General features: G+C 47.1%; 1 protein-coding gene across 1 annotated transcript; it reads left to right on the top strand.

Moving 5' to 3' along the window:
• The first annotated feature begins 8,206 nt into the window (after positions 1–8,206).
• Positions 8,207–15,465, top strand: LOC133345522 (protein farnesyltransferase/geranylgeranyltransferase type-1 subunit alpha-like). Its single transcript, XM_061556355.1, is given in 10 exon segments — positions 8,207–8,392; positions 8,394–8,440; positions 10,286–10,371; positions 10,671–10,785; positions 11,212–11,316; positions 11,416–11,542; positions 12,196–12,344; positions 13,365–13,427; positions 14,111–14,300; positions 15,016–15,465. Coding segments are annotated over 10 exon segments (1,095 nt in total). The 5' UTR covers positions 8,207–8,323; the 3' UTR covers positions 15,160–15,465.
• Positions 15,466–15,551: the final 86 nt, after the last annotated feature.

Genomic DNA, 15,551 nt, shown 5'->3' with positions numbered 1-15,551 from the left:
TTTGCATTCGTTTATGTCAGGGGTCCTCGAACTACGGCCCGCGGGCCACAAGCGGCCCGCCGAGGACATTTATCCGGCCCATGGTCACTAATTGAGCTGCGCTTGTGAGCACTAATTGGGCTGCGCTGGTGAGCACTAATTGGGCTGCGCTTGTGAGCACTAATTGGGCTGCGCTTGTGAGCACTAATTGAGCTGCGGTGGTGAGCACTAATTGGGCTGCGCTTGTGAGCACTAATTGGGCTGCGCTTGTGAGCACTAATTGGGCTGCGCTGGTGAGCACTAATTGGGCTGCGCTTGTGAGCACTAATTGGGCTGCGCTTGTGAGCACTAATTGGGCTGCGCTTGTGAGCACTAATTGGGCTGCGCTTGTGAGCACTAATTGGGCTGCGCTTGTGAGCACTCATTGGGCTGCGGTGGTGAGCACTAATTGGGCTGCGGTGGTGAGCACTAATTGGGCTGCGCTTGTGAGCACTAATTGGGCTGCGCTTGTGAGCACTAATTGGGCTGCGCTGGTGAGCACTAATTGGGCTGCGCTGGTGAGCACTAATTGGGCTGCGCTTGTGAGCACTAATTGGGCTGCGCTGGTGAGCACTAATTGGGCTGCGCTTGTGAGCACTAATTGGGCTGCGCTGGTGAGCACTAATTGGGCTGCGCTTGTGAGCACTCATTAGGCTGCGCTGGTGAGCACTAATTGGGCTGCGCTGGTGGGCACTGATTGGGCTGCGCTTGTGAGCACTAATTGGGCTGCGCTGGTGGGCACTGATTGGGGTGCGCTTGTGAGCACTAATTGGGCTGCGCTGGTGGGCACTGATTGGGGTGCGCTTGTGAGCACTAATTGGGCTGCGCCGATGAGCACTAATTGGGCTGCGGTGGTGAGCACTAATTGGGCTGCGCTTGTGAGCACTCATTGGGCTGCGTTTGTGAGCACTAATTGGGCTGCGGTGGTGAGCACTGATTGGGCTGCGGTGGTGAGCACTCATTGGGCTGCGCTTGTGAGCACTCATTGGGCTGCGCTGGTGAGCACTAATTGGGCTGCGCTGGTGAGCACTCATTGGGCTGCGTTTGTGAGCACTAATTGGGCTGCGGTGGTGAGCACTGATTGGGCTGCGGTGGTGAGCACTCATTGGGCTGCGCTTGTGAGCACTCATTGGGCTGCGGTGGTGAGCACTAATTGGGCTGCGCTGGTGAGCACTAATTGGGCTGCGCTTGTGAGCACTAATTGGGCTGCGGTGGTGAGCACTAATTGGGCTGCGCTTGTGAGCACTAATTGGGCTGCGCTTGTGAGCACTCATTGGGCTGCGGTGGTGAGCACTCATTGGGATGCGCTGGTGAGCACTAATTGGGCTGCGGTGGTGAGCACTAATTGGGCTGCGCTTGTGAGCACTAATTGGGCTGCGCTGGTGAGGACTAATTGGGCTGCGGTGGTGGGCACTAATTGGGCTGCGGTGGTGAGCACTAATTGGGCTGCGCTGGTGGGCACTGATTGGGGTGCGCTTGTGAGCACTAATTGGGCTGCGCTGGTGGGCACTGATTGGGGTGCGCTTGTGAGCACTAATTGGGCTGCGCCGATGAGCACTAATTGGGCTGCGGTGGTGAGCACTAATTGGGCTGCGCTTGTGAGCACTCATTGGGCTGCGTTTGTGAGCACTAATTGGGCTGCGGTGGTGAGCACTGATTGGGCTGCGGTGGTGAGCACTCATTGGGCTGCGCTTGTGAGCACTCATTGGGCTGCGCTGGTGAGCACTAATTGGGCTGCGCTGGTGAGCACTCATTGGGCTGCGTTTGTGAGCACTAATTGGGCTGCGGTGGTGAGCACTGATTGGGCTGCGGTGGTGAGCACTCATTGGGCTGCGCTTGTGAGCACTCATTGGGCTGCGGTGGTGAGCACTAATTGGGCTGCGCTGGTGAGCACTAATTGGGCTGCGCTTGTGAGCACTAATTGGGCTGCGGTGGTGAGCACTAATTGGGCTGCGCTTGTGAGCACTAATTGGGCTGCGCTTGTGAGCACTCATTGGGCTGCGGTGGTGAGCACTCATTGGGATGCGCTGGTGAGCACTAATTGGGCTGCGGTGGTGAGCACTAATTGGGCTGCGCTTGTGAGCACTAATTGGGCTGCGCTGGTGAGGACTAATTGGGCTGCGGTGGTGGGCACTAATTGGGCTGCGGTGGTGAGCACTAATTGGGCTGCGCTGGTGAGCACTGATTGGGCTGCGCTTGTGAGCACTAATTGGGCTGCGCTTGTGAGCACTAATTGGGCTGCGGTGGTGAGCACTAATTGGGCTGCGGTGGTGGGCACTAATTGGGCTGCGGTGGTGAGCACTAATTGGGCTGCGCTTGTGAGCACTAATTGGGCTGCGCTGGTGAGCACTAATTGGGCTGCGGTGGTGAGCACTAATTGGGCTGCGGTGGTGAGCACTCATTGGGCTGCGGTGGTGAGCACTCATTGGGCTGCGGTGGTGAGCACTGATTGGGCTGCGCTGGTGAGCACTCATTGGGCTGCGGTGGTGGGCACTAATTGGGCTGCGCTGGTGAGCACTCATTGGGCTGCGGTGGTGAGCACTCATTGGGCTGCGCTGGTGAATGGTTCAATGGGCCAATTGACTGGACTTGCCCCCCAAGCCTAAGGCTGCCAGCCCTCCCCTGGTTCCGCTTGACTGGCTCTCCCTCCCTCAGCTCTCTCACTTGCCCCTCGGCTCCATTCCCAGTGATATTCCTGTGTGCTGGGGATATACTGCGATCTGTGAACAAAACTGCAGGTGTAATTAACTTTTTAATGGCACCCGCACCAGTGTGAGCCTGGGGTAAAAGCGGAGTTCCCCCAATCAGACTGCATTGATGGGCAGTGCAGTCTGTATGTCTCTGTGTGGGCAAAGTTATTGCTGGTATATTGTTTTTGTAGCGCTGTACATATATATTGGTATTTTACTAATGGCAATTTTGACTCCCTAGGAAACTGATGTCAAGAAAGAGAAAAATTGACTCGGAGTCTAGGATATTCAAAGAACAGTGGACTTATGTTTACTTTTTCATGCAGTACAAGGAAAGAGCTGTGTGTCTGATATGCCAGAATATAGTTTCTGTGTTCAAATAATACAATTTACATCGACACTATGAAACTCAATATAAAGATAAATATGATTGTTTGGTCGGAGAAGTGAGAAAAGATAAAACATTAACAACTCAGCAAAATACTTTTGTGAAGCAGAAGCAGCTAAATATTTCATCACTGCGAGCAAGTTTTCAAGTTGCCAAGCTAATAGTGTGCACTGGCAGACCATTCGTGGACGGAGAATTTGTTAAAGAATGCCTTCTTTCTGTTGCCAAAGAGATGTGTCCAGAGAAGGCCGATTTATTTAGTACAGTGAGTCTTTCAGGACCTACAATTACACGGAGGATTGAAGAAATGGGAGACAATTTGCATCAGCATTTGCAAAACTCCACAAAAAAACGTTCCTATTTTTCCTTGGCACTCGACGAAAGCAATGATGTTCGTGATTCTGCACAACTTCTCATTTTTATTCGTGGGATGAATGACTATTTCGAAGTCACAGAAGAGCTTGCTGCACTGCAGAGCATCAAAGGAACAACTACAGGAGAGGATATCTATGAAAAGGTTTGCCAAACTGTGAATGGTTTGGAGCTGAATTGGGCTAAACTAGCCAGTGTGACAACTGGTGGTGCTCCTAGCATGGTGGGGGTGGGACTGGGTGGGGAGGGGCTGGTCACCCCGTGGTGCCCTTATAAAACTCAACGTTTAACCTACTCACGCCGGCTTGTGCCCACCCTCACAGTCGGGCATATTTGCAGCATACACCACGCCGCCGTTGACCCTGGCCATTGACCGAGCAACCCAACGTTCCAACCAGCTCCCTCCGCAGGAATGTGCACGTGATATTGGCAGCTACGTTTGCAACAATGTTTGCTCAACAATGTTAAATCATCGATTATTTAAACGAACGGTGCTCCATAATCGTTACGCCTCTCATTCTCTTATCTGTAACGTAGACATTTTGGGTACAATTTGATGAAAGAAAAAAGCACGTTTAATAAAGATGAGGAATTTGTAGCGGTTGGCGGTGGTGCTGTAGTCGTGGATTTCCCGCCACGTTTCACATCAGTGGTGAGCGGACAGCTCACAGGGGTCAGTCGCCAAACCAACGTGTCCATTTGTTTTTATTTGGGTTGGAAAAAATAAATCTATATTTCAAGAGCCAGAAACGCGCGTGGTGAATACGAGACGGTGGTGGTCCTTGGTGAATTTCTGTCACGAAACAACATTCCTTGAATGAGCTGCAGGTTGCCAACCCGTGCCCATGGTAAACTGGACTTCTATAGAGAACTGGACTTCCATGGTGAACTGGACTTCCATAGAGAACTGGACTTCCATGGTAAACTGGACTTCTATAGAGAACTCGACTTCCATGGTGAACTGGACTTCCATAGAGAACTGGACTTCCATGGTGAACTGGACTTTCATGGTGAACTAGACTTCCATAGAGAACTGGACTTCTATAGAGAACTGGACTTCCATGGTGAACTGGACTTTCATGGTGAACTAGACTTCCATAGAGAACTGGACTTCTATAGAGAACTGGACTTCCATGGTGAACTGGATTTCCATGGTGAACTGGACTTGCATGGTGAACTGGACTTCCATAGAGAACTGGACTTCCATGGTGAACTGGACTTTCATGGTGAACTAGACTTTCATAGAGGACTGGACTTCTATAGAGAACTGGACTTCCATGGTGAACTGGATTTCCATGGTGAACTGGACTTGCATAGAGAACTGGACTTCCATGGTGAACTGGATTTCTATAGAGAACTGGACTTCCATAGAGAACTGTATTTCCATAGAAAACTAGACTTTCATGGTGAACTGGACTTTCATTGTGAACTGGACTTTCATGAATTCTAGATTTGAAGCTTTCGTGACTGCAAGGATTCATATTCTTAGGTTTTTTCGGTAAAGTCACGTAGGTAAAACATCAAAATTAATAAAAAATAAAATAAAATAAAGATCACGACGTTTCGGAGGCAACACAAGTCTCCGTCATCAGGTGGGACTGTCACAGCCAGATCAGCTGCATCAAGTGAGGCAATGATTCAAGATGTAATCCCTTGAAAGCGAGTTGAGGGGGGAGGAGAGGGGGGGGGGAGCTCATCAGAATGTGGTAGCCAATGAATGGAACGTATCGGGAGGGAGGGGGGCGGGGCCAAAAGGGTGGGCGACGGCGTGTAAGCGATTGTGCGCAAGCGACAAACTGCTGCACACGCCAACGTCTTGGACAGAGAGGGGGGAGGGGGAGGCCTGATACACATGATAGAAAAGAACGATAAATGCCCATGTTTATACCAATGCTGGCTGAACAATGAAGAGATTACTGTTAAACCAAGACTATGAATTCCTGCAATCACGAAAGTTTTAAGTATAAATTTGGACTCCCATGGTGAACTGGCCTCCCATGGTAAACTGGACTTCCATGGTCACAGAGGCCGTCAACCCAAATAACAAGAAGAGCCATTTGTTTAGAATTTCAAGAGTCGCACTGCAGTCCTTAAAGAGTCACCGCAGGTTTTTGCCGACCTCTTGGATAGCTGCTGAACCGGTCTTAGAGGCACCCAACTCCTCCACCCATAACCAACACACGCACACACACAGAGCACCAAACATTCGTATGGCGTGATATTTGATGCTATGTTTGATTCGTGATATACTACATACAGTACAAGAATACGCTTATTACATATGTTGTCGATTTTGTATTATCTAACATTGTAACAAATATAATTCCTTACATTCGCCAATAACACCGCGTGTAGCCTTAAAATAAAACATTCAGTGCAAGGCAACGTTTCGGGAAATGTCCCTTCGTCCACATTTAGAAACATTCATTTCGAGTATTTAGATTGCTTTCATAGACAAATGATAGTCACCTCGTTGAGCTATCAAAATGAGTTCATCGTTCAGTGGGCTTTACCTGATAAGATACAATTTTATATATTTAATTTATCGTGATTTGTTTACATTTCCTATACGTTGCACTCATATCGTGTGTTTGGATTGTTTGTTGTTGTAACATTCTGCCCCTAATTGGGAAATGTGTGAATAAGAGCTTTATAAGCTCATCAGATTCCTCCTCCAGTATAAATAAACCATTCAGATTCTGAGAAGTCATAAATATATATTAAATCATGGGACCTTTTTGCCAGTATCAAAGTATGAAAAATAAGAATATGTTTGACGATTTCTGGCAATAAAAAGGTGTTATAAGATGTTCAAACACCAAATACAGGGACTCGTCTACCTAAGAACGTTCGACTTATGAACTGTCAGAGATACGAACAAACCCGGTCCGTATGTCCAAGTTGCGTGTTCGGACCGAGAGTCGTAAGTTCAACCGCCGAGCAACAGATGGCGGCGGTGGCATCTACATCTGCAGAACTTGAAGAACCAGTGGCATCTACATCTGCAGAACTTGAAGAACCAGTGGCATCTATATCTGCAGAACTTGAAGAACCAGTGGCATCTACATCTGCAGAACTTGAAGAACCAGTGGCATCTACATCTGCAGAACTTGAAGAACCAGTGGCATCTATATCTGCAGAACTTGAAGAACCAGTGGCATCTACATCTGCAGAACTTGAAGAACCAGTGGCATCTACATCTGCAGAACTTGAAGAACCAGTGGCATCTACATCTGCAGAACTTGAAGAACCAGTGGCATCTATATCTGCAGAACTTGAAGAACCAGTGGCATCTACATCTGCAGAACTTGAAGAACCAGTGGCATCTATATCTGCAGAACTTGAAGAACCAGTGGCATCTATATCTGCAGAACGTGAAGAACCAGTGGCATTTACATCTGTAGAACGTGAAGAACCAGTGGCATCTACATCTGCAGAACGTGAAGAACCAGTGGCATCTATATCTGCAGAACGTGAAGAACCAGTGGCATCTACATCTGCAGAACGTGAAGAACCAGTGGCATCTATATCTGCAGAACGTGAAGAACCAGTGGCATCTACATCTGCAGAACTTGAAAAACCAGTGGCATCTATATCTGCAGAACGTGAAGAACCAGTGGCATCTACATCTGCAGAACTTGAAGAACCTAGTGGCATCTACATCTGTAGAACGTGAAGAACCAGTGGCATCTACATCTGCAGAACGTGAAGAACCAGTGGCATCTATATCTGCAGAACTTGAAGAACCAGTGGCATCTACATCTGTAGAACGTGAAGAACCAGTGGCATCTACATCTGCAGAACGTGAAGAACCAGTGGCATCTATATCTGCAGAACGTGAAGAACCAGTGGCATCTACATCTGCAGAAGGTGAAGAAGCAGTGGAATCTACATCTGCAGACCATGAAGAACCAGTGGCATCTGCATATACAGAACACGAAGAACTAGTGGCATCTACATGTGCAGAACATGAATCAGTGGCATCGACAGAACATGAAGAACCAGTGGCATCTACAGGAGATTATACAACTTTTATAGCCATTCCTCGTGTTTCATGTACACCCCGTACAACATGTTTGGAATCCACAGCAGTAAAGTTGAACTTGCGAACAAATCGACTTACGAACAGAACCTCTGCAACCTCATTCGTTCGTAAGTGGAGGAGTCCCTGTCGATTTCATTTGCAACACGAATCGCATTACTATTAATCGACGGCGTATTTGACCAATCGTGAGAGCTCTTCACCCCCACCCCCCCTGTAGTCACAGCCGCGTGGACCAATCACGGTAGCAGAGAGTTTTTTTTCCTGCGAGGGGGGGGAGTGGCTTACTCGGCCGTAGCCAATCGCGCGAGCTCTTCACCCCCCCCACCCTTCTGTAGTCACAGTCGCGTGGACCAATCACGGTAGCAGAGAGTTTTTTTTTTTGTGGGCGGGAGGAGTGGCTTGCTCGGCCGTAGCCAATCGCGAGAGCGCTTCACCCCCCCCCCCTGTAGTCACAGCCGCGTGGACCAATCACGGTAGCAGAAAGTTTTTTTCCTGCGAGGGGGGGGGCGTGGCTTGCTCGTCCGTAGCCAATCGCGAGAGCTCTTCACCCCCTCACCCCCCCCTTCTGTAGTCACAGCCGCGTGGACCAATCACGGTAGCAGAGAGTTTTTTTTCCTGCGAGAGGGGGGGGAGTGGCTTGCTCGGCCGTAGCCAATCGCGTGCCGCGATGCTGGAGCCGGAAGTCGTCACGTGCTGGGCGGAGTAGGAGGAGGGAGTTCCCCAGCTGAGGAGACTTGCCGTGGTGACGGCGGCGGCGGCGTGCAAACTCGCCTCCATCTCTCCATCTCTCCCCTCATCCCTTACCTTGAGATGGACGCGCAGGACGCTGCGGCGGCGGCGGCAGCGGCGGTGGTGGCTGTGGAAGACGTAGAGAACTCCGGACGACGAGGCGGAGACGAGACACAGAGCGGTTTACGTCTTCTACCGGTACGGCCTAGGACGGGTCCTCCCGCGTGTGATTGTGCAGTTTGTGTTCATTCGCGATTCTACCTCCACCCCGGGCTATAAATATAGCGTATATAAATGATGCATATCTGTCAACCCCTTAACAGTGCCCCCTTATTACGGACCAATTGAGACCGTGTTGGTCACCGCCGTGCTCCTTATACATCTCAACGTGTATCATACAAGGTCGCATCGCCAGGGAGAAACGCAAACAAATAGACGAACAGGCATGAGTATCGTAGTTGTCAACCCAGACGGCGTACCCCGTATTCTTGAAGAGGGAAATTGAGTTTTCAGATCCATACGGCGTATAGACGTTTCAATACGGACAAACACAATTGTCTATTTGTTTGTGTGTTCTCCCTTGTGATGGGAACTTTGTAGGATGAATGTTGATATTTACAGGGCACGGGGTGGCCAATAGGGTCTGAATTGGTCTGTAATAGGATAAGCACTGATAAGGGGTTGACAGGTTTGCAGTATATTCAAGCCTGCTCCTGTGTTTATCTCCGTCACACTCCACCATTCGTTTTGATACGATAGATCAGGGGAGGTCGGTAGCCAGAATAACAAGATAATGAGACATTTGTTTCGAATTCGGCCAAAAAAACCAACTCAAAATTTCGAGATCCGCCAGTGCATTGTGGTGAATACGAGACACGGTGGTGATGCTTTGATTAAATCACGGCCACGAAGCCAGAGCCCTTAAAGAGCCACCGCATGCCGTAGGTTGCCGACCCCTGTCAGATCGATGATTGTGTGTTTTGGCTTTGTGTGTGCGAATTGCTGATCCGTCAACCTCTGTTTTTGTCGCCTTCGTGCCCACGCCCCTTGCTAAGACGCCTTCATCATCGTTGAGCCGATGTCTTTTAAAATAGTTTTCACCAACAATCATTTTACGTAATTATGCGAGTCTTTTGTTTAGCGTCTCCCGTCTATTATTTTTTGTTTATATCGCTCATCTTTCTCAACACAAACTGTATTGTGTAGTATCGTACAAATTATCTTCCCACCCACACTGTCTCAATGCACTGCCCGTTACTATGCTAGTTACTGCATGATTAAAAGTGGTAACATCCATCCAATTGTTTCCCTTTCGCTCTAGCCATTTGAATCCGTTGCTTCGAGCTCGTCCAAAATCAGAAACTTTCTCACTTAGCTTTTTGCTGTCGACTAAGATATTATTGTTGTTTACTTTCCTCCAAGTACATTTGTCCTGTCATTATCATTGCCCTGTCCTCGCTTATTATTCGTCTACTTTCCTAAGGATGTGACTTGTGTAGTAGCAATTATAAATCGATATCCAGGTTGTAAAACCATCCGGGTGGCTTCAGAGGATCGGGAGTGAAATCCACTCGTGCCCTCGGGAGAACGCTTGCAGCAGACAAAGAATTCACGATGTGTCTGTTGCACTTTTCATTGTGGTGCGCCAGTCACATTTGAGTTCATAATTTTGTTTGTCTTTTCCTTTTGGGGAATAGGGAATTGCACCTCTACCGTGGTCAGTTCGGATAGCCGAGGGGTCGGATACCTGTGGCTCCGGAGCCGGATGCGGCCCTTTAAGGACTGCTTTGTGACACTTTATTAAGCACCACCGTATCGTATTCACCACACACTGCATTGCGGCTCTTGAAATGTTGAGTTGGGTTTGTTTTTACCGGATAAAAAAATAATGGCTGCTCCATTTATTTTGGTTGCTGACCGCTGGGATAGCCCATTGCTTGTGGGGCAGAGCTTCCTAATGGCTGAATGGTGATGATACCCTCAATGAGGAGTCACTTGTTGTTGTTAACTGTTAACACTGCTCACTGTGGGTGCCGTCTACAGAGACCGTGTCGAGTGGAAGGATCTGAAGCCAGTGCCGCAAGAAGAGGGCCCCAACGCCGTGGTGCAGATTGCTTACTCTGACAAGTGTGGGTTCCGGTTGCATTAACACTCGGCAGATCGCCATCCCTTAGACATGTGGCCTGCAAATGCAGCCCGAGGCTTTTTAGAAACAAATATATTTAACCTTGTGTTCATATATAGTTTCATTTAAATGCTTATCCCTCCATTTTTATTAAACACAGACTTACACAGTATTGTTGCTTTAAGAGCTCGAAAATAATAAAGACAAAAAGGAAGCATTTACAGTTGTGGCAAAAACAGAACGTGGAAAACATCACTGGCTCTTTGCGAGGAAGCTCACCTGGTGCAACGTGTCCCTTGACAGTCCAAGACGTATTCGATTACTTCCGCGCGGTTCTCAAGTGCGATGAGAGGAGCGAGCGTGCCCTGCTACTCACCGCTGACGCCATCGCGCTCAACTCCGCCAACTACACAGTCTGGTGTGTGCTGCTCAACTCCGGCTCTGTGCTGGCCTTCACTTATAAATTATCATGAGAAAACTAATTTATTCTGATACGGAGAATCCGGGTGGGGGGGGGGGGGTAGAGCGGTGCACAATGGTTAGCCCACCGCATTCTGAACCTGATCAGAGTTCTAAATTCCCAACCACTGTTAACATCATTGACGAGTGATATCTGTACCAGATGTGGGCTTCACCAACCTGTGCTTATGATGGTGAAAGTATGGTCAAATAACCCCTATGACAGACATGGTGTCAGATGGCCTTCATCCAGCAGTTGGACATTTATCGCAACTCCAAATAGAGACATCGTCACATGGGTCCAGTATTTTCCCATTGAGCCACCCATTCACTTGTGTGTGTGTCTTGTAAATGTAACGTGTGGTGTTATGGTGCATGTTGGCAGGCATTATCGCAGAGTGCTTTTGCGGTCACTTAATAAAGACCTCCGGGAGGAGCTGGCATATGTTCAAGAGATTATTGAGGATCAACCCAAGAACTATCAAGTCTGGTAATGGCAGTGCGTACGCAACACAACTACCTGTGCTTTAAAAGTCAAATTCTTTTAGAATTGCAAACTTATACTATTTTTGTGATAACCCATCGTCAGGCATCACCGAAGGCTTTTGGTGGATTGGCTGAAAGATGCCACGGATGAACTGGATTTCACGGCAGAGATTTTGAAACAGGACGCAAAGAACTACCACGCCTGGCAGCACCGACAGTGGGTGATACAGGTATGGTCGCCATGGTGTAGCAAGCAGCCCTTGCCCCCCCTTCCCCAGTTATCTATTTGTTGTTTACCATGCAGCTCTTCCCCTGCTTCTGATTGTTATGATTGCTGTCCAATCATACAATCATCATGAACCATGTTCTGTTCACTGCTAGATGAAGGCCTCCCAAAGCCGTCACCATCCGTGACAGCTAAGCGGTGCACCAATTGCGTTAGCTACTGCACACAGCTGATTTAATGGCTCCACCTCCCTCGTGGACATACTCTTTGGTGTTCCCTCTTAACCATTGCCATCATCCTTTCCAGCAATGTTTCCTGCCCAAGCCAATTACTTTTCTTCAGTCAAGGCGATAGCATTTTTTACGTTGCTTTTCATTTTCAAAACTATTCTAACCTGCTTTTCGTTTGTCTCTGTCCTCACTTTCATCCTGGTTCACCTTCAAATACTCCCTGAGTATTATATCCCTTTTCATTAGTTTAAAACACTTGCATCGTTTTCAAACCCGTTGGGCGTGACTTTTGTCTTGCTAAGTTAGCTTTGACCCCACGTCACTTTGCAGTATTTTTATGATGCGCTGCACTCATTCTCCTTCGGCTCATTTCCATGCAATCAACAGAATCGATACGGTTGCAAATACACTCCTATTTTCTCCGTAGGAGTTCAATCTGTGGGATAAGGAACTCGACTTTGTCGAGCGACTCCTGGACGAGGACCTAAGGAACAACTCGGCCTGGAATGAGCGTCACTTCGTTGTGTCTCGCACCACAGGCTACAGCGACTCGGCCACGCTGGATCGGGAGGTCCAGTGAGTTTTGCACCTTCTACACGTCAAATAACCCTCTCAGCTGCCACTGCGCCATTAGGTTTTCTGCGCTGGAGAACCTCGTGGATGGAGAAGGCCTCGTGGCTGCGTCAGATCAGTCATTAATGTCAAGACTTGGGCATAGGAAGAGAGCTCGCTTGGGCCTTTTGGCAGCAGGGACCTAACATATGCTGCCACTCGACTGGTGCACTGTGACAGCCAGGAGCTTTCTCCTTGCCTGCCTACTAGGCCTGTAATAAATCACCTCCCCTCTTCCTAACCTAGTTAGCCTTTGAATGGTCCTGATTCAGGCATCATAATTCGATTCAAGAATTGTTTCCTTTTCAGTTTCATTTTAACTATCTTGTTTAATATCTTGTTCTGTGTCATGTACTTTTGTCCACTCCATTAGCGAAAACTGTAATATTGTTTAAGATTAGCATGAATAGAAAATTATGTATTTTCACACACATGATTTGATGCATGCATGTATTAATAGAAGTATAACTGCGACTACTATGGTGCGTGCAAGCGGTGGCTTTGCCGAAACTGTATTGGATGATAGTGTAGTGTCTACTTTTAACTGCTTATGAAAATAAAATACCGTAACATTTTGAGCCATCAGCATGACGCATGCAGTGATTCACCCTTCCATGTAAATTAGACATTTGTTTCTCTATGAGGTGACCAAGATTAATACAATTGTTGTTGTCTAGAATTTGAGGAAGAATAACTTTTGTCGTAAATTAATTTTTAACAGGCCATTTAATAGAAATATGGCCACCCTCTTTTTAAATTAAAATGATCGCATTACTCATAAATAAATTAGTACCACTAATGTTTATTTAGGTTGTACCGACAAGTTAAATTGTTAACCTTGACCCATGGACGAATAACCGTTGAGACACAATTGAGGACTGGGCTATAACATTAATCTATACCGGATGGTCCTTCATGGATATGTTTTCAAATATTTGTAAAATAATGTTTTTGAATTAATTCTAATGGACATTTTTTCCACAGTTATACTCTGAACATGATTAAGAAGGCTCCACACAACGAAAGCTCCTGGAACTATTTAAGAGGGTAAGGTGTTGCCTTTTTGACACAACTATCAAAATCATTCGGGAATAAATTATAGGACTGCATTGCCAGCAAATCACCACATTCAATAGCATTACCTTTAAGGTGATTTTACTGATGTATTTGGACTTTTAGCAATGCGTTATTGTATTTAACATGAGCAATAAAAACATACAGCACGATGACAAGATAAAAGCAGAGGAATCAAGTTAAGTAAACCGTTGAAAAACACATTGGATTGACAAAGGGGACTGTACATATACAAACAGAACATTTGCTCAATCTTACTTGCCATTTTTGTTATTCACGTGGTACTGTTTAATCCAGAACAAACTCGGCCACACAGTTCACGTAGTTCATTTGAAATAGCTGAATGGACAGAGTAGCAGGTTATATATGTTTCACATGTACCTGTCATGCATACATATAAACATCCACATATACAGGGTGCTCAAATTTTTTTTTACACAGAAAAAGAACGGATAATACACTAACATAATAACAAATGTATGTTAATAGCTTAAAAGGGTCTCAACTTGTTTGCCATCATTGTCAATACATGCCTAGAATCTTCTCCAGGTGGTCTCCAGAGACCAGAGGCACATTTCTTGTGGTATTATGCAAATTCTTTGAAGTGTTAAAGTCTTTTTAGAAGCACCCTGTATATATCATATCCATGCTTGCAGCATCTTGGAGGAGAAGGGGCTGGCTCGGTATCCGAGCCTGCTGGAGCTGATCGAAGAGATTCGGGATGGGCAGGTGTCGGATGACGTGACCGTGTCGCCGTACCTCCTCGCCTTCATTGTCGACCTGCACGAGGACCAGCTGGACAGTGGCTGTGGGGACAGAGCGGAGACGCTCGCCACAGCACTGAAGGTACTGCCTCCTTGCCCCCTTCACACACTTGTACTAAAGAGAAACAAGGGTGGCTGGGTGGTATGGGGTAGGCTAATACCGTTTCGGAGCACCGAGTCTGTACCATTGAAATCCTTGGTCCAGGTAACCAACTGGTAATAAGCTGGGTCCTCAAATTGATCTTAGCCTGGTTACCAATGACCACAAAAACATTTGATTTTTCATTGGGCACTTCTGACTCGTTGCAGAGCTTATAAAGGGTGAACTCCCATTTGGATGGAAGTTTCTTCTGATCCAGGGTACAACTGCTCACTTTGTCTCACGGTGCCAACATTGCAAACTAATAATGCAAGGAGAGTAACACCTAACAAGTATAACCCGTAAAAACAAAGTTTTTCACTATAAATCCTTTATATGCGTGGCGGCTAGAGTCCTCTCGTCCTCTGGCTTGAGATGGCTGCCACCTATGGGTCAGATGATTGCATTGCACCATTAAGCAATTGGTAATTAAATATAATATTTTTGTCCTAAAAAGTGTAAAATGTAGGAAAAAAAATTTTCACGAACATTGTCACGCACAACGAGTCTGTGTGCAAAATGTCAGCTCGATTGGATCATGGGAAGTGGGTTAAAAAACGACCGAAAAATTTGCACGGTCGTAAGCAAGCAAGCGGACTTAATATAAAGGATTTAAAAAAAGAAATGACGTCAATCGCATGCCTCGTCATGTCCCCAGCTGTGCGAGCAGCTTGCCACGGAGCTGGACACCATTCGTGGCGAGTACTGGCGGTACGTCGCCAATTCCCTGCAGCAGAGGTTCGGATCCCTGGCCGCGTCAAACAAGGAGCCTTTGGTGCGGCCTGTGCAGGCCACGGCTTGAACGTGACCCCCTCTGGAATCATCTCCACGCAAGCTTTGAACAAATTGTTGAAACTTTTTCCGCCTGCCTCCCATGACTTAAGTTTTATTCCCTTAAAGGTATTCTGAAAGTTGTGGCCTCTCTAACTTGGATCTTATTGTAAATGATTCATATTTAAGTCTGCACTTCGCTTGTACCAGCAGATATAGGAGTGGCAGGTGAAATGGATGCAGATTGTGTTTTTTTTGCAAGATCTAAAAATGTCAAACTTTAAGGAAATTGCTCGATGTATTCAAACAATAAACAATTTTGCACGAGTGGAAGTTACAGCAGGGTCACACTTTCAATTTGTTTTTACATCTGGTTACAGAAGTTGATAAAGCGCTCGTATGAATGAAAACAATCTAACGCAA

This window comes from Lethenteron reissneri, chromosome 22 (assembly GCF_015708825.2).
Source record: "Lethenteron reissneri isolate LAM-NWPU_2019-01 chromosome 22, ASM1570882v1, whole genome shotgun sequence".
NCBI lineage: Eukaryota > Metazoa > Chordata > Hyperoartia > Petromyzontiformes > Petromyzontidae > Lethenteron > Lethenteron reissneri.
This window is presented reverse-complemented; position numbering and strand designations above follow the sequence as displayed.